General features: G+C 39.5%; 3 protein-coding genes across 3 annotated transcripts; 2 read left to right on the top strand and 1 right to left on the bottom strand.

Annotated features, from left to right (window-relative positions):
* Positions 1 to 2,848: 2,848 nt before the first annotated feature.
* Positions 2,849 to 13,483, top strand: lrr1 (leucine rich repeat protein 1). Its single transcript, XM_066694251.1, has 5 exons — positions 2,849 to 2,989; positions 4,404 to 4,605; positions 7,211 to 7,309; positions 10,201 to 10,928; positions 11,060 to 13,483. The coding sequence occupies exons 2-5, from the start codon at positions 4,423 to 4,425 to the stop codon at positions 11,313 to 11,315; spliced, it is 1,266 nt and encodes a 421-aa protein (XP_066550348.1). The 5' UTR covers positions 2,849 to 2,989; positions 4,404 to 4,422; the 3' UTR covers positions 11,316 to 13,483.
* Positions 13,484 to 13,953: 470 nt separating this feature from the next.
* Positions 13,954 to 17,712, top strand: mgat2 (alpha-1,6-mannosyl-glycoprotein 2-beta-N-acetylglucosaminyltransferase). The gene is made up of 2 exons (XM_066694154.1): positions 13,954 to 14,108; positions 16,031 to 17,712. The coding sequence occupies exon 2, from the start codon at positions 16,288 to 16,290 to the stop codon at positions 17,587 to 17,589; it is 1,302 nt and encodes a 433-aa protein (XP_066550251.1). The 5' UTR covers positions 13,954 to 14,108; positions 16,031 to 16,287; the 3' UTR covers positions 17,590 to 17,712.
* Positions 17,713 to 19,963: 2,251 nt separating this feature from the next.
* On the bottom strand, positions 19,964 to 25,154 carry dnaaf2 (dynein axonemal assembly factor 2). Its single transcript, XM_066694150.1, has 2 exons — positions 23,534 to 25,154; positions 19,964 to 21,026 (listed from the first exon to the last, which is right to left on the bottom strand). The coding sequence occupies exons 1-2, from the start codon at positions 24,950 to 24,952 to the stop codon at positions 20,442 to 20,444; spliced, it is 2,004 nt and encodes a 667-aa protein (XP_066550247.1). The 5' UTR covers positions 24,953 to 25,154; the 3' UTR covers positions 19,964 to 20,441.
* Between the last annotated feature and the right edge of the window lie 613 nt (positions 25,155 to 25,767).

Genomic DNA, 25,767 nt, shown 5'->3' with positions numbered 1-25,767 from the left:
GAATTTTACATGAACACAGCTCATCCACCTGCGCAAATTCTGAATTACAAATGAAGTATTCTAGCATTCATTTTAAAGCACCTGGTACACAAGTTTGACAACACAACCAGACAAAGCAGAATAGCTCCCATCAAGTCTAGGTACGCTCAGAAATTTGATCTAGCACATAGCTTGAATGTCCAGTCTTTTCTGATCGAGATACTTTCTAAAGTTCATTATCAAATGAGACTTGAAAAGCAGCAGGTTAAACCTCAAATCAGATTAAAATTAAAGTGTCAATACTTATTCTACAGTAATGAGCAAAAGGAAACACTGCCTTGTGGAAATTGAGGCTTTTAATATTTTAATTTCCATGTTTTTTAGATTTCTGCAATTTGATGCAAAGCTAAAATTGTGCATCTGCAAGTCTTGGGCCATAGGATGCCAGACAATGAAATATACTGGCAGGATACCATTTTAAAAAACATGAGGCAGGATCACATACTGAAAATGTTTATTGAGTATCACAATGTAACCAATAGAAAGTCAATCTGTCTTGCGGTCATCTTGTCCACCTTCAGTGTTGATTCCCATTGCATCTCCGCATAGTTAGTCAAGCTGTTGAAAAAAAGAGGGTGAGACACGTTATAAAATATAATTTAGAAACTTCACACAAAAAACAATTTTCACACATATTGAGGGTAAACCTGTAAATATTAGTATAAAAACTTTTTGGGGTACTTTAAATCAAAGAACATTTGTTATATTTAAAAAAAGGAAGCTATGAAACACGGGTTTTCAACGATTTAACACTTATGCATTAAGCATCATCTTTGCACTGGACTTCGGATTATCAAGATGGACCTTACCTTGCAAAAGCCGATGTCTTTAGCATACTGTCGGAAGCACTGGCGGCACATGTTCAGCCCATATTTACGGATCAGACCGTGTCGGTTAGAGCATACTCGGCTAGGAAAAATTAAAAGCATCCACAATCAAACCACCATTCACAGCAAACAATATACACACATCTTTAACAACGCATCCAGATCCCCATTGCATGCCTTCCGCGTCCAGTGCAGTAGGACACCTACTCCCTCCCTCCGCCATCACAATGCACACCGTGTTAATAACTGCCAAACCTTTTTCCCCCCCACACAAAGTTTTTTACAATGCAAAGTTAGAAATACAATGTGCCACCACGTCAATAAAGGTTTATTTAGAGTTTGTAGGTAACAGCTATATAACCGCACAATGTCAGGTATTTTAACAGCCTGGCCTACTCGGCGGCAGAGATCCGCCATATTACGGCAGCACATCCCATGTGGACCGGCCTCGGTTTATTGTAACTCTCGCTGGCGGCTCCATCTTTATTCTGATTCTCCCTCTGTGTTTTGGAAATCATTAAAAACGTATATATTAAGGGATAACTAACCAGGATCGGGATCCCTGGCCGAATTTTCGAGGGTGACTCCAGTAGAGCTGCTGGTGACCCATCTTGTCTCTATCGCTCGGATATCGAAAAGGAAGGAGCTGAGGCGCGCATGTGCAGATCAAACCCCGTCCCCGGCGCACTTCCTGCCGCGATGTCCCAAGAGGCTGCGTTTTGTAGTCTTTTAGAAATGCCTGTTTTTGTCCCACTGTACAACATCTTTAAATTGAAATATGTTTTTAAGGTTTGCCCAGTGCCCAGTGCCCTATCGCCTTTTCCTGAAAAGAAGGGGAACCCTCTTTTGTATTTTTAATGTTACTGGCACTGATACATTAAAACTGTTTTAAAGAACTTAAAGCTGCTTAAAGAACCGTTTAAAGAACAGCATTGTTGATTGTCAAGAAAATGTATGTATGTATGTATGTATGTATGTATGTATGTATGTATGTACATGAAATATGTCTTCCAGGCCTAAATGCAATGCATATTCTCATGTTCAGTGTGAATTAAGGAAAAGGAGAGCTGGGTATCTTGGTGTAACTAATACCTTTGACTGCAATCCCATAAGTGAAAGTGGATCTTTTCCTGTAACCCACTAGTAAAACACATTGTTCAAAGTATATTACATTATCCTACCTACACAAACCAGAAAAGGCAGCAGTAATATAAAACTGGGGTTCCCAATCTTGGTCCCGAATGACCCCCTACCCTGCTGTTTTTTGTTCCAACCGAGCTCTCAATTACTTATTTTAACCTTAATCAATCTGCTTAGATTTTACTTTTTAAACAGTGTAATAAAGGAGCTGTTTCTTTAATAAGTCAATTATACAATTCTATACTTAATTTAAACCACCTACTTTTTAAAACAATTAAAATACACTGATTTAGGAAATTAGTTCAATTAAGAGTTCAATTAAGTAATTAAGAGCTCGGTAGGAACAAAATACAGTAGGCTAGGGTGTCCTCCAGGACCAGGGGTGGGAACCACTGGTATAGAAGATTGCATTATGTATCCAAAGTAGAGGAAACGAACCTGCCAGTAGATGGCAGCCTTGTGCTTTGATATGTCAACGAATTCAATCAAGCTTCCCTTGTATTAATTAGCATTTAAGCATTACACATTTATTTTTTTAAATTAAATGTTAGTATAACTGCATTTATACTGCAAGCATTTTGGAGTACTTACAACTTTGAATATAACTTCGCTAAAATTACTACAAAACCGAATGTTCCATCAAACTTGGTCGCTTTCTTGTAGCGCAGATTTCCGCAGTTCTGCACAGATCTGCAGAATCCCACCGCTCCCATTGGTGCAGCGGCGCAGACCTGCGTAAATCTGCGCTACACACCGACCGCGAATTGTAGAATTCTGCCAATCAGGACTCAGCTTCTTCACTGGTGTCTATTTCCCTCATCCAATCAGCGTGCGCCTTGTTTTAGCCGAGTAAGTTTGCGCGGCTATGTAAGTTGCTTTTAAATATTGCTATGTTTTCCGTGTGTTTGTACTCGAATAATATGTATAAAGATCTTTAAAATGCCTGCGTCCTGTCGGCCAGCTGAATATCAACGTTTTATATGGTACGTATGCTACTGTAAAATTCAGCCGGCGTTTTTAAGATGAAAGTAAGTCTGTTGCTAGGGTTAATTACCTAGGCTAGTATATGGGAAATCAAGGTTATTCTAATAAATTCAGAAATGCTCTGTAGAACAAGCATAACTAACATGCAAAACTTAACAAAAACATTCAAATTAAACGTTTTCAGAGCTAATGTCAAAAAGACAATAGGCTACACATTTAGATACCCAGCCGATGCTATTTGATTTAACTTCATCATGTTAACGTTTTTATTTATATTCCCAATTCAGGCTTTCATTGTTATTGCTGTGGTACATATTCATAGGAAGTGTATCCCCCATCGACACCGCGCTGCTGTGTTTATTGACAGTCCTAGTGTTAGTGTTTGCTTGTGTTAAAGCTTTGGCTCTGTGTTTGTGTTGTGGTGGACTTTAATAATGCATGTGTTGTGGTTTATAAATATAAATCCACGAACTCGTATTTTATATAAAGTAAACCTTTAAAGTATATTTTTATCAAGCTTTGAGCTATGGTGAACCTTCTGCAGTGTATTCATTGAAGTCTGCTTATGAAGTATGCGCGTCTTTTATTCATAATTTAACTGGATTTAATGTTTTTGCTGGAACAAATCAGTTCTAAAGTAGAGATTTACTTTCCCAATCCATTAACACAGGACTATGTTTCTACTAACTCTGGTCAGTGTTGATCATTTAAGTCTTTAAATTAAACCGTGTAAATCTAAATCATTCTAACATGTTTTTATTATTTTTAAACCTAGTATTTTGTGTGGGGACAGGGTTTTTATGATTTATCATTAAGTGTAAACGCGGTTCTGCTCCACATTGGAGGTTATATCCAATCCATCGCTAGGAGATGATCTCACAATGGCTGAACTCTCCCCTACTTGGCACTGACCCAGATGTCGCTGTGCTTCGTGCTTGGATGTATTGCGATGTTGTCGAGGTTCATCCCAGTGTCGGGATTTGGCGGATACTCTCTAGATCGCGATCATATTACTGAGTGAGAGATGACAACAGTTTTGTGTTGTTCATGAAGTCAAACTCCGCAAAAACGTGTGCAATTGGACACGCAAAGGGGGTTGACGGGGGCGTTGCGGTTACGTCAGTGCTGCTGGCTTTTTTTGTGCGCACAACTTCCGCTTGAGACAATGTGGTCGAATTAAAACCGAGTCGCGTTCGATTGTCGCAGATCTGCGCGGCTCCACCAATGGGATCAGCGCGATTGTGCAGAGCTGCGCAGAGCTGCGCAGAGCTGCGGACATCTGCGCTCCTAGAACACGGCCATCGTTCTGCCAGTCCGGGCGAATGGCTGCCTGCCTGCGTGACGTAGGGCGGGTGTTTACAATGAACACTGTGTTTTTACTGTGGTGTTTATACATCTATTTACTAACCCAAGAGTCACGCCGAGATTTACGATGAAGCTGCAGTGCGAAGTCGAGGTAATCAATCGGATGCTGCCGACCTATGGGATGAGAAACCGAGGCAAGGGGGCCAGAGCCGTACTGTCAATTGGGAGACATTTGGACAAGATCACCAAGCTCAACAGCATATATCTGATGATCTGCACGTTGAAGGATAAAGCTGGCTCCAAGTATAAGGTCAGTTTCATTTTGTGGGCGTGTATGTGTGTTCATATTTTGTGTTTTAAGTTTCTTAACTTAGCTGTTCAGATAAGTATAAGTATTTTATAAGTTTCAGTTGGAGTTTTAAATAAAGTAAATTCATTGTCTAATTTTATAAGTAGCCTACATATTATGATTTTTACATTTAACGTGTTTGCAGCTTTATGCGTTTCAATGGTGTTGGAAAAGCAGGGGAGGTAGCATTTAGATTTCAGGAATACTCATCTGGAAGGTTTCACAGACTGAGGGTATCTTTCTATAGGTTCATTTTTTCTTTGTCTTTTTAATAGCATGTGTATGGTCTATGTCTAGAATAACTGATTTCAGTTTGAGAACATGTATAAAGAACTTGATAGGGCCACAGTGTAATACAATGTATAGGTCTTTTGTGTGATCATATTCTTTATTATCATCAATAATAATAAGTTGAAGGATTTTTTTGTACAAAGATACTCAAGTCTAAACCATTGTTGCTTCTATGATAGACATTAACGTCCAATGATGTTTGATATTTCAGTTAATTTTTTTTTTTTCTAAATGCTAGGTACATGTTCATATTTATGAATTGTTAGAAACCTCTTTAATCAAATTCAATCATATAGGATCCTGAAAGTTATATTTTATTGATTGAAAGGTGTATATGAACCTTTTAAGACTCTCTTGCTGGAACACTGATTAAATACAGGTCTCTGTCCATTTTGGTGAAGCCTTAATTTACCCTTTATGCATGTTCTTGTAAAGCTGCACAGGTTCAAAATCCTTGTTTGGCCTATAGAATCTCAAATCTAAATTTTGCATCATATGCTATGTTAAGCAAAGACTGATTTAAATGCTTTTGGCTGTAGGACATGATTTAGAAAACAGATTTAATTTTTTCTGTTGTAACATGACTTTTAAGTGGAACTCCTGCGGTTCCTAAAGTTATGTTTTTATGTGTTTTTGTGTTGCTAATGCATGAGAAAGGTGTTGGGATTTTTCCAGTTCAAATCGATCATATAAGAAACTTTTAACAGTGCATTTGTCTTTCCCGGCAGTCATTGCATTCAGTGGTGCATTAGTGTTCTTGGCCTACCCTCTAATAATATTGTGATTTTTATTTTATTTTTTCCTTCAAAATGTGCAATCACCCTAATGCATCACTAACAATACATTACATTTTACAAATCTCACAAAATTAATACATTTAGCTTTGTTTAGTAATATTTGTGCATAATCTATAGCTGACATGATTGTCGTGGCAATTTTTTTTTTTTTTTTATTATTATTATTTTTTTTATTCATACCATTCCCACAAGAATCAGATGCGTCATTGCCATATCCCTGACCAGATGTTTTGTTCTTTCTACTGCCTCCTCTTTTTTTCTGCTTGTGAAAAGTGGGGAAAAGGTGTGCTGGCATGGGTGAAAAAAATGGCATTCTGTCCTCCAAAGTTGCATATGGTATGGTTCCTGGAACAAAGAGTCTGTGTAATCTGGATTATTTAACTCTTTAACTGTTATATTGATGACCTCTAACATCTAATGCAAATTATTAGATAAAGAGCATGTCAAATGACACCAATTAAAAAAACTACACGTTTCCTAAAGATGATACTATGATTTTTTTCATACAGTATAGTCACTCTTTTTATATTTTGGAAAGACACCCAAGTATTTCAGCTCTCTTGACTGTTTGTTTGTGCATGGAGTTGGGCACTACTTAAACTGTAGTGCATGGCTGCCAAACCATATACTAAGAATATAAACAATAATTCTTGTGTATCCATGGATTCATATTCTTACCCCAAAAAAAAACACTTTTTCCAGTAAAAAAATGCTGCTTTGTGAAAGTAGGTCATTAGGATTAAGACTGTATTTGGGTGAATTCCATGCAACTGTAATTTTAATTGTATGCAGTCCATGAAAAGAGGAATTATATAATTTCTTATTCTGTGTATCTTTCACCATCTGGGGACAGGAAAGAGTCTTTTGTAAACTTGTAGTGGCTTCTGATCCTAGAGAAATGGAAAAACACATGCAAAACTACCAATTCTTAATTGAAAGATGGCATAGATTAATAGAAATGTCACCTGTAGTTAACCATGTTTTGTCACTTGGCATGTCCTCTAATGAATGCTCCTAGAGTTTGTATTAGGTACCATGGCTGCGTTATGCACATTCTGTTTTTCCATAGGAACTTGAATTACTATCGTGGAATAATACTGTGAAACATTAACACTTGACTTGGTAAAAAACTGACTGGAGTTGCTGCAGGGAAGACGAACCTGGTTCTTCTGTAGTTTTCCCACTGTTTCCGGTATTGAGTACATAATGCAAATGACAGCTTTTGGCATCTGCTATTATTTGGTTTAAAATTTTAAAGTGTTAAAAGTGGCAAAATGATAGAATTGACCTGGGAAAATGCCATACATCTTACATGGATGCACACAAACCATAATTTAACCCTTTAACTGTTATTTACATGTTATGCTAGCACTAGCTGGTGTTCCATTACTGGTTATTTAGGCTGGGGTGTAATTTGATGTTTTTGATTTGTCATCTTGAAATTCCTTGCCTTATATTGTAATGTTTATTCCCCACAGTTGAAAGAAAACATAGAGCAGTTCTTCACCAGGTTTGTTGAAGACGGCAAGGCTACTGTGAGGCTGAAGGAACCTGCAGTTGATGTCTGCCTGAGCAAGGTATGGGACACAGAACAAGATGTAAGACCAGTCCAATGAAATGCTGAGCATATTGACAAGTTCTTAATCATTGAACTTGAGGGAAGAGGCTGTGAGAATAAATCAATGACTGACCTTTCTTCGGGGTGCTCATTGAATATATTTATATCTATTTCTGTCATTTAATTGTTTTTATCTTAATACCACTTTTTATGTAATATATATTGTCTTTAATTGTCTGTATAAAATCATTAAAAAAACATTAAAGTTTTAAATAAGCTAATCACTCCAGCTCTGTTACTGACATCTATCATTTCAGCGTCTCATTCTTCCTATGTTTTAATGGGCATTATAACAAATTGCCATTTTTCCATGTCATTGGTTGTCACTAACATGAGATAAAGCTTCTGCTTCTAAATGCTCCACTCATTCTTGCCTTTATTTTCATGTTGTTTTCAGTTTCCATAATGCCAGCATGTCTCCACTATTTAAAATGTGTACATATTTGGGTTTTGGGGGACTGGGGGAAGATTTCGTTTTTACTTTGTAACATCTGAAAAGTATTATGAATTTGTGCTGCATCTTCCTGTGTCAGTGATGGGGGAATGTCAATCGGAGCCTTTGTTACAGTCAGCCAATCCAAAGCACCGCTGCTGGGCCTGAGGACTGCAGTGGGATTGCTGTGACCTTTCCTCTAGTTTCCTGAAACCAGAGCCTTTCTGATCTGGTCGCTTCAGCATTTAATTGTATTTATTAATTTTCTTTTTTATTACTCCATTATATCAGTGTAATAGAAAGAGCTGGGAGGCTAGTCTTTGCTAGCATCAAGGTGGTCTTTTTGTGGTTTCTTGAATTAAAGTATATAGTATATTTATTAATCTGTAAAAGGTAGAAATTACCAAGCACCTTTTTTTCCATGGTCTGATTGGCATGGTGATCATTAATCTGTATTTCAAATGATTTGCATGATTGAAATAGATTTATTATTTTAAATATCCAGGGATAAAACATTCAAGGTAATTGAACCAGAGATACTAATTGATCACTAGGTTTATTTCAACCAGTCTAGGTAATGTCCTGTTTCTGATCTTTATTGTCTTCTGTGCATAAATATGAGCTCTGGGTGAGGCAGGGATGCGGATTAACTGAAAGTATCATTGATTCAGTTGAGGGTTATTCAGTGAATTAGACCAGACTGGACTGTTATGCTGCTCTGTCAGATCAGTTTCCCATTGTGTACTAAGGTTGGAGGTACATGAGCTGTTGTATTCCTCTGTTCTAGCTGACAGTTGATTTTGCTTGTAGCTGAATGTACCAAATGCACATTATTAAATCTGCAGTGTTTTAATCAATTTTAAGGTGACCCCCGTTTGTAGTAAATGTCTTGGCAACTGCTGCAGGACTTGGAATGATTTTTAGCTCCTCTGCTAATTTGTTTGTTCATAATTTGTTCATTCGTTTTAGTTCTGTTTTTATTGTGGTCTTTGTATTTTGTATGTCAACTATCTTGTACTTGATTTCTCTCTTCAAGGACCCAGTTAGTGAAACTTGATTAGAAACGTCAATGTCAGTGGATCTCTCTCAGCCACATACATTGTAGAATTGCTGAAAATAGAGCAGGGGTCCTAGCTGCTAGCATCACAATTGCCAGTCTAAAATCTGAGTTTGCTGTGGTGGGTTGGGATCATGTATTTCCAGTGTGTGTGTGTGTGTGTGTGTATGTATGTGTGTGTGTGTGTGTGTGTGTGTGTATATGTGTGTATATATATATATATATATATATATAATCTCAAAATAGGTTTGTTTTTGAACAACACTAATGTTATTCCTCACTTTATTGTGAGCAACATTCTAGTAAGGTAATTATGTCCTCCGCCCTCTCCAATTGAATTTCCTGTTGTATTGTTTGCTGTCCGCAGTAATATGTCTCGACAGACACAAGCTTGCTGCCGGGCATCTACGCTCTAAACAAGCTTTCCAGTAAATTGGTAGCTTTCCACTTGAAATATGATCCTGTATAGAACGCTTAAATCAGGTTTACATTAGTCATTGTCGATGTGTGTTATATGTGGGGCGGAGGGAAAGATGATTTGTGTATTCCTAAAGCTGTTGCACAAGTGGAAACCCCAAGTTACTTTTGTTAGTCACTAAAGGTTCTGTTGTCAATTTAATAATCGCGTAATTCAAATGTTTGCACAATTCATGTCTTATGAGGTTTTGTGTAAAAATATAGGTTTTTAATTTTTCACTGTAAAGCATTTATCAAGGTTTATTTTTTTTCCCGTTATTAATTGGTGGACTAATTGGTGCTGCATTTACATCAGAACTTGTCCAACAATTAAAAATGAAAGCATTCATCAAGTGTGTTTTTATCTAGACTGTCAACTGAGCGTTAATGTCAGTTTTTTTCTGCTTGTTGCATAAGACATTTCCTTTCTGCAGCCTAATGGAGAACTGCATTATTGGTTGTGTTTTGTAGACATGATTTTTTTGGTATTTATTGTCCTGCTCTTTTGCTTTGTATAGCTTGCTGCTAGATTTGCACACATTGCATTCAAATCCAAAGGAAAAGTTAGCTGCATATATTACAAAAATGTTTGAATAATCGAAAGCATTATTCAAATGTGTGAAATCCCTGGGTCCAGTGCTAGAAAAAAAAAGTCCTTTAGAACATTGAAGATCACACACTTCCCTAGACAGTAGTAAAGCATTCATATTATTCATTCAGTGTTGAAAAGCACAGGGAAGAAAATAAAGGCAAACAGAGGATCCAATAACTTGTAATTCCTGTTGGAGTCATGAGACTGTATGATGTAATGAATATTAATCCTTTTTTTTTTATATACAGCTTACTAGCATGAAACCACAAATCTTTTTTCATAATAAATCGCATTTGTGTCCCTTTTGTACAGGCAGATGCCAACAACTTGAAGACCTTCCTTTCTGCCGCCAGGCTGGCTCACAGAGGTAGTGACACAGACGCTTTGCCCTTGTCTGCCCTTACTGCGGCCAGGAGCCGTGATGTGGAGAAACCAAAGAGCAAAATGGCCATCACCTCCAAAAAAGATTACCCACTGACCTCCAATTTCCCTTACTCCTTGGATCAGCTGCAAGTGTCCTACTGCAAACTGTCTCGTGTGGACATGCGCATGCTGACGCTGAAGAAACTGCGCAAACTCGACCTCAGCAACAACCACATCAAGAAACTGCCTGCCACCATTGGGGATCTGACATGTCTGGCTGAACTTATCCTGCACAACAACCACTTGGAGTCCTTCAGTGTAGCCCTCTGCCTCTCCACACTGCAGAAATCCCTGCAGCACCTGGACCTTAGCCAGAACCGGCTGCACGGTCTCCCGGCGCAGTTCTGCAATCTGCGGGAGCTGGTCCACCTCAAGCTGGATGACAATCAGCTCGTACGACTGCCCTTCAGGATTGGGCGCCTCTCTAAACTTCGCTTCCTGTCAGCTGCCCGTAACCAGTTGCCTTACCTGCCCAGTGAGTTCCGCAAGCTGTCACTGGACAGCCTGGACTTATTTGGGAACCCCTTCACCCAGCCCAACCCTCTAGATCACACCATACAGCTGAAGTTTCCCCTTACCCTGCTGGAGATGGCTGCAAGAGCAACAGTTAACCACAGGTGAGAAGCTCTTGGTTTAAAATCTTTTAAATGGTTTTACATTAAGTAGGCAATGTTTGAATATTTTAGTTTGAAGCCTGTATTTGTAAAATGTAGTAGTTTTACTTAATTGTTCTTTCTAATTATGACAGGATACCTTATGGGCCTCACCTCATTCCTGCACACCTGTGCCATGACCTGGAGGTTGCTAAAACCTGCGACTGTGGGAAAGCGTGCCTGAACTACTTCATCCAGACCTCGGTAAACATGAACCTTCACCATGTGTCTCACACAGTGGTGCTGGTGGACAACATGGGGGGGACAGAGGCGCCAGTGCAGTGTCACTTCTGTTCCCTGACCTGCTACTCAGTTTTCCTTGACAAATGCCTTCAACGTAGCACTAGATAACTTGGGTTAAGGTGGTGTCTGTAACAGGCTGCTGATAACAAAATGAATGTTGGTATCACTGACTGCATGCTGAACTCATGAGTTGAGTGTTCTGTGGTGCATGGAACAGGCTTGACGACGTCTTCGCTGTGAGTGGTGTCCAGTGTGTTCACATGTACTGTTTTTAAGGTGATGCCCTCTCTGCTGAATGTTACTGTGTGAAGGCAACTTTAGGCTTTCAAAAGGACCGCTTCTTCCCCTACATTTTTAGAGTAGCAGGTATTTTATTCAGTTCCAGCTTTCCAAGCAATGGTGGTAATTTGAACTATAATTACTTGCAAAGGTACCTCATTCTTAAAGAAAACAGGGTTAGAATGAACAGTTGAACATTTAAGGAAAGAGGAAAAATATATTTGGGGCAGCTTTAGAAGAAACTTCAGCAAAGAACACCAATGCGTGCATTATATACTTGTTTGGCTTTTACTGGGATGCATTCCCTTTACATTTTTTTAAATATCCTGTGATCCGTTTTTTAAAATGTTTGTCTTCCAGTTTTTATAGTAAATCACAATAAGACTTCCCCCCCTCCCCCCACAAACGAAGAGATCTGTCAGTTGTGTTAAAAGCAGTAGTTATACTTGATGTCAATGGGGATGTAGCTTTTATAGAAAGTTGACACAACCCAGGAAATAACAATCTGGACACATACCGTAGTGAAAACTCCTATCACTGAAACAATACTAAGTTAATCAAATTATGAATCCAACTTTGTAATATTGATCATATTCCATGCCCTGGAAAATGAAAAAGCATTTTGTTTATTTAATCTCTCTCTAGAACAAATGTGTCCTGTGGTCCTGGTTTCTAATGCATTTGAATAGATCACTGGGTTTGACTTCCTGACCTTGTTCAGGATTTTTAAGATCATAAAAAAATCACTCAGGCCTTCCATGTTTTTTTATGAACAGGTTACATTGTGTTTAACCTGTCCAGGAAAATTCTGATCTTTCACTGTTCTCTTAATTGTTCTATGTGGTTACCTCTGTGACTTCTGCTTGGAAATACTAAAGTTATTTAATCATAATTTTGATAAATTTAATATTTCTCTAAAGGTAGTTAACTGTTTTTAACTTAACGTGCATTGTACTTGATAAGGACTGAAACGTAGGCAGTATTTCAAATCGGTACTTTATACAAATCGCAGTACCACTGAAAACTGACTAGATGGCATTCTTGCACTACAGCTTCATGTGAGTGAAGTTGCTTGATAATTTAATCAAGCGCTGAGATCAAGAATCCCTTTAAATAATAGTTTGTCACGGTTATAAATAGGACCTTTGTTTGAAATACAGCATAGATTTTTTGAATGAAGAAATGGCTTATTTGTATTCACTTACTGACTTTCTGCCATCCAACTGTCAATGTGTGATTTTGATTTGCAGGAAACCGTAGTTGCTATTCAGTGTTACAGCAAACGGGGACTGTGATGTGGCTTGTTAAACCACTAATTTGTTATGCAAATAAGATCAGTGCTTATGCTTCACTAATTGTATTTCCCAAATGTTAATTTGACACAAAATGAAAATCTCTTTATCCTAACATAAATTAAAACTAATTATCTTAAACTGAATTTCATACTGCTTTGCCAATATACCTGCTATCAGACTACAATTGTGTTCCTTTGAGATGGTACTTACCAGGGAAAGGCCTGTTACAGATTATCATTTGAGTAACAATAGTCTCTTATCCCGGTTCTCAGGGTTTGTCACATTAATTCTACATTATGGTGACAGGATTCATCTGAGCAACTGTGGATGTTAGTTTATTTTTGTTATTTGTTTTGCACTTCTTTTTTTTTAAATATATTTTTCATATCTGAACTTCTGCAACACTGTTTTACATGTTGTTTAAATATTTTGTATCCAAATCATTTACCACGCATACACAAAACTAACCAGGAAGTTCTTACTGTTTTCTTGGGAAGAAAAATCTTTCCAAAGTTTTAAGGGATTGTTTTTGTATGCACAGGCTCACTAGCATGAAAACTAGAGAATGGAGGTGGTGCTCATGTCTTGAACTTGTAACCAAATATAAAGCCTGTAAATGTTTTGTTATGCATCTGATGCAACTGAAAAAATACATTGTACTGTGAAAGTGAAATTTAATAAAATAAAAGGAAATGTATGATCTTCCCTGGTATATTTGTAATACATTTTTAGCCGTTAGTGTCTGATTTTCGGGCAGTATCGGAAAAGGCTGTGGATACAAAATGAACTGACTTCCTACACTTGACACTTAAAACGAGTGTCAGACAATTTAATAACATTACAAACTGAATGGAGTGACACATTATTGGGACAAGTTAGATGTAGGGTATTTTAATATTGTAATTCAAACTATGATAATTGCTGTTGTGCGTGTTAAATAATTGCACATAGCCAAATACAGTGGATACTGAAAAGCACACCCCAGCAGCAGTAAAAACCTCCCACCCCTCACTTGGGCGTGACTCGGGGAGGGGGACAGTCGCACAGTGCAGTACAGCGCATGTCCGCTGAAGGGAGAGGGGCGCTGTGGAGGACGCCTGTGACGTCATCGGCCGTCTCGAATCACCACCGTCTCCAGAGCCCCCTGGAGGCGTAATGCATTGTGGGATACCGAGGTCAGCGGTGGTTCAGCTCGGTGCGCTTTTGGGGGAAAACGGGATCCGGAAAAAAAGGAGCGGACCATGGAGGAGAATGAATGCCACACAGCCGCTCTTTATTAACCACAACCGACCTGCAGCCGGATCGTCCGAGTACGCAAACGCTGAAGGTAAAACAAAGGAGAGAGAAATAATTCGGGTTGCGGCAACCATTACCATACATATGATTATGAATGGGAGCAACGGTGCTGGTCTCCGTTACAAACTATCCAGCAGCAATGGTAGTGCGGTGGCATGTTTAGGGTTGTATGACAGGTTTCCCAAGTCGGTACTTTACCGTCATCCTGATCTCGGTTTGTATCCTGTGTTTGCAATGAATTGTCCGTCAGCTTTTGAGGGCTTGCTCTGACAACACTGTGCTCTGCGGATGTGTAGCGATGCTGAAATAAGGGCTCGGTTTTCTGTACTGCCATCGCCACCATGCATGGAGCTATCACTAAAACTCAATATGCTGTCAATAAATGCATACTGAATTAGTGCTTGGCATTTCTACACGTTTACTGCAGTTTCATTGATACTATAACCCCTCTCATCTGTTTTGGGCTTATTATACATGATCCGTGTCTCCAGTAAGGCTTAAACAAGAACAAGAAAAAATGCCATACATTTGGTACAAAATCGTGTACTTTAAACTCAATGTCAGGAGTTAGTTTTTGCTGTAGCTGCATCACCTGTTTTTGTTTAGACAGCAGAGCTGAAGTGGGACTGCACCTGCTGCCGCTTTTTAAGTTGTGAATATCTGATCTCTGAAGGGCTTACAGGTTTAAAGTATCTTTAAGGTGAGGTAGTGCATTTCCAATACAAAAGTGTGCACTAGTCCCTCTCACAGGAACTGAACTGAACTTTTTTTTTGGATGACCCCTGCTAGAAAGCTATAGCAGACTTTTGGATTTAATTCAAACCCCAGTAATAGGATCTGATTTATGCATCAAAGTGCATTACTTTAGGACACATGCAAGTTGTTTTAAAATGCATTTACTATTTTGTTTCCATCATTTTTGTAGGCATTTCCAGCAGAGCCAGGTGTGCCGGCTTAATTTGTGTAACATTATTGACATAGTCGCCTAATTTGTACTAATGAACCCACGCCTGGGTAGATATTTTCAAAGCTCTAAAACAAATAGACAGTTAGATTCTTTACAGTATAGATCATTAATCCCTTTGAATTACGCTATTGTCTGTGTGTCTTAAGTTATCTGGACCACTGAGAGGTACAGATAAAGAAGCGTTAAGCCTATTTAAACTGACAAAATAAAACGTATATTAGGACTTCATATACCAAGTCAGTGTGTATTGTTTGGTGGCTGTATTTACACACCTGATTTACAAATAAGTCACAGTTTATAAGCTCCAGTTGTCCAATATATATCTGTACACCAGGTTAATAGCAGTAATAGAGTAGATTTTAATTGGAGACAGTGTACAATGCACCTTGTGTAAAGACACCTGTTACTAAAGCGATAGTTAGAAAAACTGGGATTTATAGAATAGATTTCCAACAAGATTTAAAGTTGTGTATCATATCAACATCCTGCTCGAATGCATTGTTCTAATTATAATAATATTCATGTTAAGATTAAACTACAGATCTTTATTGTAAATAATATTTGTCCTGCAGCTGGAAAGCAAACATTAGATCTGCCCTCTAGATTAATTTTTTATTACAGGCACTGTATGTAGGCTACACCCGGTGTGCAGAAACTCTTTATATTCACTGCATTTAAATAACCCCCTAAATTAAATGAACAGTTGCTTTAATTCTGTGTTTTGCCTCCTGGTTTGTTATCTCAAAATATAAAAGTAATAACAATAAAAGAGTAGAGTTGAATAAATCTCTAATACGTAAATAATTTGAATCTATCAAATTGGATTAGGATTGTGGTCCATTTGTTAACACTGACTTGTGACCCAGGCTAAATGGCTTCATCAGTAATAGAGTGCACATGTGCTCTCTGCCAGAAGGATGTATAATAGGCTAACAGTAATGGAGCCAGTGTAAGCACTAATCATAATCTATGTGTTTGTTTTCCAGAAATTATCTGTGGCTTCAATGTATGCAAGCTGTGAAATTGCTGCATATTAGAGTACCATGCCCTTTTGGATATGTTTGACTTTGCTGACCTACTGAGTGGATCCATGTTTGCAAGATTTCAAGAGTCTAAAGTAAAGAAAAAACACAGATAAACATTTTGCGTTTAACACAAGTTTTAATCCCTGACATAGCAGACAGTTTGGATTTAAATCCTGCTGTTTTTTTCCACATTTTATTCTGCTGGATCACTGCCTGTCATGAGATTCAGAATCTACAAGCGGAAGGTTTTTATATTAACTCTTGTTGTCCTGGCTTGTGGCTTTGCCTTTTGGAGCAGCGGGAAACAAAAAAAAAGTGAAGTGTTCTCCAAAGACATTGAGAATGTGAGGAGTAACCGGGCACATAGCACTTCTGGGAACAGGAGGGTTTCCAATGACACGCAGCCTGAAAAAGTCCACAAGCCTGAGGTGGACAATATGACCTTAGTGTATCGTGGGATTGTTTATCAGCTGAACTTTGACCAGACCATCAAGAATGTTGAAAAGTTTAAGACGCGTCCGAAAGATGATCTGGTTGTGGTGGTCCAAGTACACAACAGACCAGAGTATTTGAGCCTGCTGATAGAATCCCTTAGGAAAGCCAAGGGCATTGAGAATATACTATTAATTTTTAGCCACGACTACTGGTCTCCAGAGATTAACCAAGTTGTTGCCACTGTTGATTTTTGCCAAGTCCTTCAAATATTCTTTCCCTTCAGCATTCAGCTGTACCCTCAAGAATTCCCCGGGAATGACCCCAAAGACTGCCCCAGAGACATTCCCAAGAAGGATGCCTTAAAGTTGGGCTGCATTAATGCAGAGTACCCGGATTCCTTTGGCCATTACAGAGAAGCCAAATTCTCCCAGACTAAGCATCACTGGTGGTGGAAGCTGCACTTTGTCTGGGAAAGAGTGAAAGCCTTAAAAGACCACAATGGGTGGGTCCTGCTCATTGAAGAGGATCACTATCTTGCCCCTGACTTCTACCACCTCCTCCAGATGATGTCCAGCCTGAAGAAAGAGCATTGCCGCGACTGCGATGTTCTGTCTCTCGGGGGATATGCGCACACTGGCTTATCTGGCAAGGCCAACAAAGTGGAGGTGAAAGCCTGGAAGTCAACTGAACACAATATGGGCATGGCCATGAGCAGGGAGACTTACCAGCAGCTGATCCAGTGCACCGACAGCTTCTGCACCTACGACGACTACAACTGGGACTGGTCCCTGCAGCACCTCACTGTGACCTGCCTGCCGTCGTTCTGGAAGGTCATGGTGAGTGAAGCCCCCAGGATCTTTCATGCTGGGGACTGCGGGATGCATCACAAGAAAGCTTGCATGCCATCCACCCAGAAGTCTAAAATCCATAGTATTCTGCTGAACACAGTCAATTTCTTGTTTCCAAAGAGCCTCCTCATAACTAAGAATCTGCCTGCAGCAGGGGTGTCCCCCCACGTGAAGAACGGAGGATGGGGAGACATCAGGGACCATGAGCTCTGCAAGAGCTACCGTAGGTTACAGTGACATTCACTCCAAGCATCCTCTTTAAAGCCTTTTGAATATATATTTTTTTCTTTATGGACTGTTAAATGCCTGTTGTTTTATGGGATTGTCCCAAATAAAGTACATGGGGTTTGGGCTTCTAAATGAGTGTCTTTTTAATAACCAAGAAAAAATATATTGTGAAGTGTTACAATATAATAATTTAAGGAGGGTCAGTGTATTTTTTTGCAGGTGTTTGATTCCACTGGAGATTCAACTACTTTTGTAAAAAAAAGGAAAGAAACATGAATAATTACTCTAACAGGTAATTTTATAACTAATTAAAGCAACTTACTGCAACTGCAAAATAAATACAAAATCTTTCACAAACAACTGAAAATCAGCTGCAATAAAAAAAAATTGGGGGGGAACGTACCTTTGTGGGGTGCTTAAAATCACTGACAATTGAACTGTTAGTAATATGTTTGCCTTTAACGTACCATTTATGTCTTCAAATATTCATAAACATTATTTTCATACCTTTAAACACCATTATATGATTTTCTGATTCAGTGATAAAACTTGAGTTTGATTATGCATACAAAATAAACATAATGAATATGGTAGGAGAAAATAACCACCCACATAGAATATAAATATTCTGATTAAAAAAAAAAAAAATCAGTGTGCAGAAAAAAAAACTCAGCCAAGTAATACTGTTTTAGAGTAGTTTTATGTTCCTAGATATAAACTGATCTGAAGTGGGCAGAGCATGTTTAAAAGCATTTGTTTTATTCAGCCCTACATTTAGAATCTTGTTTTTGCCGGTATGTAGGAGTATTTGAAATCCACTTGTTGAACAGCAGATAAATACCAGAGAACCTGCGAATACATGGTAGAGAAATGATAAAATCGAAATAATTTAAACCGCAATCTTCAAACCACTACTCACAACATCAATAAGACTGTTGTCATTATCAAGCTATGGGTGGTTTGAATAGTAAATTGGACTGTGTTGCGTTTCAGAAAAGATTAAGCTAGGGCCTGATTTTCATATGAAACAAGTAGTTGTCAGGGTACCTTAATCCTTTATTTGAATTAGTAGTCTTGGCTATGTACTATGCATGTATAAGTAATTTTCACATAGTTGTGCTATATAGATCTGCTGACATCAAACATGTGGTCTCTTGAGACACCTTGTCCCCATTTACTGATCTTCCATTCAAATTTGCATCAGACCCAACCCCCTGCAGCTCCACTGATGTAACCAAACATAAATCAAAATGTTATAGCTGCAGGCAAAATATCTTTTGAGAGCAATGTATTAAACATACATTGGTCTATTTCACTAATGGCAGAAAATGTTTGAGGAACAGTGAGAAAAACAGAAACGGGTCCCTTTGAATTTGTGAAATAGGTTTTCATTATAACTGTGAACAGTAAAAGCTAAGTGTTTTGTCATGAATAATATATGCATTTGAGTTGATGCAATGTTTTGTATACAGAATTAACATGTTTTATATACAGAGGGCTGACAGCAGCAAACCTAAAACGTCCACCATTTCTCTCAGTACAAAGCTTTTTTGTAAGACATGCCATATTCACTACACTGCACCTGGAGTAAAGTTTGTGCCATTATTCTCCAGGGGTAGCCACTCTTCGCTGCCAATTGCCAACCAGCGTTAGAATTCCAAAAAGGAAGACATTTTGTCTCTTTGTCTACCCTTCACACTTAAACCTTGTGACTGGATCAACTACAAAGGTCAGTTCGAATTTGTAAGAACAGCAAACGGATCTTCCTGAGAATCACTGCCCCAGCGCACGGCTTGTGCTTCAGCAGAGCTCAGAGTTGATGAGCTATATCACAAATCTAACTTTAGTACACTGCTTTAATCATTGTCCGCAGATATCTTACAAAAAGTGCATTTTCAGTCCAGACGAGTCTTGAAAACTCAATTTTATAGTTTTTTCTATCCTGCAGAGAAAAAACTGAAAAAAAGCCTTTTACTCTCCCTCAGTGCTGGCAGGCTTTCATCCCCCCTCATTATTATAAAAGGAGAAAAAGATCCATTAATGTTCCAAACTCACAAAGAAACACCCTGAGGAGAAAAAGTCTAGAGCTTTGTGCAGGTTCACCAGCACCTCTAACCAGACCGGGCTTCCTTCTCTGTGATTGATGTGCTCTTGGGCCCAAGCTCCTGCAGCAAGTTCTGCCTAACGAGGGAGTAATTCTAGAATGACACAAGACAGGAAAGCACTCCGAAATCGCACAGCAGTAACCGAACTTGATTCAGTGAATGGCCATATAGTGTGTGTAGCAGCAACAAATTAACTGCTGGAAAGGTAGCTGAGGGACAAAAAAAATAAATGCAGTTGGCACTTGACAACAAACAAATGGCAGTCTGACGCTACGATGTACTCATTTTGCTTTGGTTTTTATTTTGCTACCAATATCACAGTTAGGCTTGTAAATCCTGTAAGAGCAGCTGTCCTTGAATGCAGGCTGGGAATGTTTTTTTCCTCTCTCCTGTAATTAGCAAGGACTGCTCTTCAAAGTAAACATGTAGTGATCTGAAAGTAAATTGTAAAGCTGCTTGGGAACTCACGACAAATAATTCACAGAATAAATGTATTTAAGCAGCTCTACAGGAATGTCCAGAGAATACCTATAATGGGAAAAAGCTTCTGAATGTACTGGAAGTTTTTCTTTTTAATTTTCCTGTGCTTATTTTAAATGTTAAATAACACAGGCAGGCAGAAACGGTTTGAAAACACTCATTAACCAACACGAAATGCAGAATGGCTGTGAATCCTGTATCAGTTAGATTAATTCTTATTTAATCGTAATGCAAACACTTATATATTCACAACTGAATAACTGCACGAAAACAGCATTAATCCAGCTCATATAAAAGGGAGTTGTGAAATGAGAACGCAGCTGAGGTGGTGTGATTACTAATGACCTCAACTTCTCCATCGATAGTGTTCACTTCCCTAATGATAGCTGGGGCTGGCACGCTCTCCGGGAACTCAGTCTCTTGCTCGGTGGGGAGGTCGTCTTCATCAAGATCTGGCACATCTGCTTCTGCGACCTCCTCTTTGAAACACACCTCTTTCCTGGCTGTTTCACCTGTGCTGGCAACATCTAGTGTGCCTGTGGTCTGCTCCCTTGTAAAAGCAGGCTCATCGGGATGCAGATGGCCAGCTACGGGCTCTGTACTTTGTTCAGTTATGTCTGGACTGGGACTCCGCTCTGAGCTCTGAGCCCCAGGCCAGCATACTGCGAGAGAGGCGGGGTCTTCGGCCGGTCCCTGTGCTCTGGGATCTGTCCCCGTCTCTGGGATAGCCGCTCCGGGGGATGAGTTCTCCTCTCTCACAGTGCTGTCCATATTAGAGTGGAAGACAGATGCAGCTTTTGATTTTCCCCCTGGTTTATTACTTTGTTTGTCCTGAGATTGATGAGAGATGTCAGCATCCCTCTGAAAGAAATGTTATTAAAACGGTTAATCATCCACAAAGAAGTAGGGCCTAGAAGCATGAACAAGTTCGTAAATGCACAATGTACAACTGCGGTTAAATGTTAATGCTTTGCAATTTTAGCACACCAGATGAATTATGTATTTAAATAAACATTTTTTAAATGGCAATTTGGGATACGGTGAGAAGGGCATTATTTATTTTTTATGGTAGACTGCTGGTAGAACACAACCAAATTTTGAAATAATTACTTTCAACTTACAACATATTTCAAAGCATTTTGTTCTGGACAGTGGAACATTCCTTGTTTTATGAAACCAAGTACAATATATTCAAGAAATAAAATCAGCAAGAGGAGTTGAATTAACAAACCCTCCTTTCATTTGGATTTCATAACACACATGAAGAATGTGTGTCAGGAAAACACAAAACACATGTTGACCTGAGACTAAGAGCTTTGAAATGTCTTGCTACAATCACCTCAATATCAATGCACGACGTTAGGCTGCTCAGTTTTAGGAGAGATGGTTTATTGAGAGGAGGCATCATGGCACTTTCTAGCAATATAGCATATTCCATTAAAAGCAAAATGGTCTGGAAAAATAAAGCCTGTTGGTATTTATTTTGAATGGCATTACTCTGCTTTTAATTCTTAAACACTGATTTAGTCAATGTTTGATTACCCTTTCCTGGGAACTGCCATGTCAAAAGAGGGATTAGAGAGAGCTCAGCAGCAGGTTTCAGTTGAGGGACATGCGTGTCTTCAGAAGCTGCCACCATGGATTGGTTCATAGAGTTCTCAGAGCTCAGCAGTGCAGGCTGGTGTAAAGACTTGTCATGAGCCATCAGAATTTCTCACCCAAAGGGGCAAAGTTGTTGATAGCGAGGAGCGGATTAATTAACTACTCTGGGACATATACTGAGATGAGTATCACGTAACATTCATGAGGCACACATCAGTCCAAAAAAACTGTGCTTTTGACTGAAGAAATTATACTAAAAGCAGAATATTTTATCTGCACAGAATCAACAAGACTTTATACGTCTGCAATGTTGTTTCTGTGCAATATGCATAGAGGTTTGGCAGATACAAATCTTCAGAAAAGAAGCGTCTGGCTCTTTTTCATTATGCTTTTTATTAATCTATTAATTGCAAATAATATATATTTTTGAGGGAGGCTTGCACATAATGAATATTAAGTTATGCTTTTAATTTGAAAACTGGACTGAAATATGCCAGTCCCACAGGTAATGTCCCTATCCTACATAACCTAGAAAATGTAAAAGATGGAACCAACATTTGAAATCTAAGTGCACACGACGGGTATGAGTCATTGGGTGTACTAGGATAAAAAGATTTGATTTCAAAGTTGTCATTTTCTTCCAGCTATTTAGCATACATTATCAACTTAAATGAGAAGGCCTAGGACACAAAAAAAGCATTTCCAACAGATACCTTGCAATCACATAAAATCACTTTACAAGCTGTTACATGTCATTTTGAAACAACCAATTACCAGCTGAAAAGTGCTAGTACTGCTGACCTTTTTTTGTAAGGCGAGAGACAATACAGTGCTTTCAGATCTCACATATTTTGATACCTTTCAAAATTCTACGGTTTACTGTTGCATTTTTCAAAACATGACTGACAGATGCTCAATAGAAACAACATTGATTTTTCCAGACAGCAATGCTCAAGCCTGCATATCATATCAATTCAAAAATAATTCTATGGCCAGGGAAGGGAATGGGTCTGTAACTGGATTGTCTACTTTGGGTGAAAATGTACATGTTCAGAATGAGTAATAAATATATCAGTAATGTACATGTTTTACACAGGGATGCATTTCCCATGTATATATGGTGGAGGGATTAGTTTGCACTTTGTTTTGTTCTTTTTACCCTAACTCCCCTCTACATCTGTATGTCTTGAGGTAAGTGCCACTTTAATGCTGCCCCCCCCCCCTCTGCACATAAACTGGAGAACTAAGGACCAGTTTGCAGTCTCTGAATCTTGTCCCACTTCTATACTTTTGCTCATCCAGGCAATGAAATCAGGATGACACAGGTGTTTTATTCGATGGCAGCTGCTTTCTTTCATGCAAGCTTGCACAGTATAAATTGACAGTAGACGTTAAAGGGAAAAACACTGTTTTCATGTAGCTTGTTGTAATGCATCTAATTTGGACAATCTGTGATTACACTGTATATTTAATTGCATGTTCAATCTCTTCACAATTAATTACCACTCTACAGCTCATTAACCTAAGACACTGGCTCAAGTAACTCAATTATGTGGCCAGTGTCAGGTAGGCCTCGTTAACAAATAATTATCTGTAATTGTTCTTATTGCAACTTTATACTCTGGATGTGATTGTGGCATTACTGGTCTAGCTGGCCATGCTTTTACATCTACTGACAGAGGGAAAAGGCGCATTATATTGCACTCAATGGAAACCAGGACATTGCAAACTGAGTTTCACAATGGCAAACTTCCATTATGATGTACCTCGCCTTGGCCATGCACATCACAGTCTGCGGTCACCTCGTCCCTCTCCGAAGTGAATGGCGGGACATCGCAGTTGTGGTTTGGGGGTTCAGACACATCTGGACTCTCATCAATCGCCGACTCTGTCAATTCAGAAACCAGCTTCAAGCCTTCGGATACAGTGACACATGCTTTATTTTGGACCTGTAATGAAGGGTGGTTTGTTACAGCTCCAGGGGCATCTGGGATACTGCTTTCCTGCCATGTTGGAAGTTGAGAGGTGGCGGTTTCGTGTTCACTGCCGTCTCCAGTTGGGGCTTCGCTCACCACCTGCTGCGGGCCGCCGGCTCCGGCTGTCGGGTCCTGCTTCAGCGGCAACACGGGCAAAGTGACAACCAGCTGTCTGGTGCCTTTAATGAATCTGGCATGGCCTTGCTGTTCGTCCACGGGGTAAGGTAAAGTCACGTCCAGCCTGTACGCCGGTTTCTGGGATTGTAAGAGCAGCCGGTTCTCGGTCACATCCAGGCCCGTTTCCCCCGCGGAGCTGAGCAGAGGCAGGTCCACGGTGATGACGATCTCCCGGGGTCGGGGACTGGGGGCAGAATCGCGGGAACACCTGTAATCTTGCAAGTCAATGTACGACCTGAACTTCATCTTATAATTTGGTTCCGTAGGTGGACCGGGTTCTGCTGGGTCTGGGGTGACTTTCTCCGTTTTACCGTCCACGTATTTTGATGGCACTGTGTGTTTCTGTGTGTTGTTGTTGTTGTTGTTGTTGTTGTTATAGGGGTACGGGAACCGCAGAGGGTCATTCGGGTCAGCCGGTTCCTTTTCGGTCACTGTGTCCGCTAGTGGTTTGCGAAGCACTGCGGGATGGGGGACCCCCTTGTACTTCATTTTCAACACCTTGACGTTTCTCTCATCTAGTTGGACATTGTAGTGTTCCTCAATGGCGTCCATCGCCGTCTTGTCAATCATTTTCATAAACCTGTCGTTTTTCCCGGCCATGTGAAGCGTGTCGGGGTGGAACACGACGTCGTATATCCAGTGCTTGTTACCCTTGGGGTCCATTTCTTGCCTCCCCGGGGTCAAGCTGTACGGCAGGGTCCAATGCATCCCCTCTGCCGCATCACTCTTCCTGCACCCCGGCTTGTGGATGAGGTGGTTGGTGCAGATGTTGATGAAGCACTTCTGCCCGCCGCCCACGCTGGTCTTCAGGGCTCTGGCCGGCGCGGGGTGGATGAATCGGACGTCCATGCCCCTCTCCTGCTCCATCTGCGCGATTTCCTCCTCGTACTTCTTCTTGTTCTCCGGGTTGGAGATCTCGTCGGCATATTCCCACAGCATCTGCCGGAATTTCTCGTCCTTGAACGCCTTGCTGAAGCGGTCCACCTCTTCTGGGGTTAAATTTAAATCTTCATATTTCGATCCGGGCTCCATGGTTGGTGTTTCGTTGGCAGACACTGGAGACGTTCAAACTTTGCGTCCTTTCCAAACGAACTGTATCCCTCCGCTGAGTTAGTGCGCATTCGTATATAGATATCTTGGATTAGAGAGAGAAATGACGATTTTAAGCACAATAATGACCACATGAACAGTGTTTAAGCATTGTCTACTTACACAGTTCACGGTGCAGCAGTGGGGCCGCTGTGTTGCTGAAACCCTGGTGTCGGTCTTTGAAATGGTAGCTAACAAACAAAGCGGTTGTTAAGGCTCAGACTCCAACAGATCAACTGCCTTACAAACTAAATACACTATAAACTGTACTAGGTGTCCTTTTTGATCAGATATATAGTGCAAAAATATAAAACTTTTGCTATTATTATTATTATAAACGCGTAGCTTTCAGGAAATATGACTAATCTCATACCATTATGCACTGGCAATTCTTATTTTTTTATTCTTCTATCTCTACTATTATTATCATTTATTGTTTACAAGTACTAGACAAACATGCATGTACTCCTGTGGATACTGCTAACAACTGGAGCTATAATTGTAGAAAATAGAAAATTATTAATTTCCCAGATGAATCATCTTACAGGACTGTTAATCAATTAATCAAATTACAACATACACTTTGATATATATGTTAAGTGATGTAGTCAAATAGATAATTGAAACTAGTAAAACCATTCCACTTTAATTAACTCAATTTTTGATTGAAAGTTTATAAACTCAGTGTGTTTTTATATATAATATATAACCTTAGGCAGAGTTTGGCGTGCCAATGGGAATTCAGTACTTACTTTCAT

Source organism: Amia ocellicauda, chromosome 21 (genome assembly GCF_036373705.1).
Source record: "Amia ocellicauda isolate fAmiCal2 chromosome 21, fAmiCal2.hap1, whole genome shotgun sequence".
NCBI classification, from domain to species: Eukaryota; Metazoa; Chordata; class Actinopteri; order Amiiformes; family Amiidae; genus Amia; species Amia ocellicauda.
Note: the sequence above shows the minus strand (reverse complement) of the source record. Positions and strands in the feature narration are given on the sequence as shown.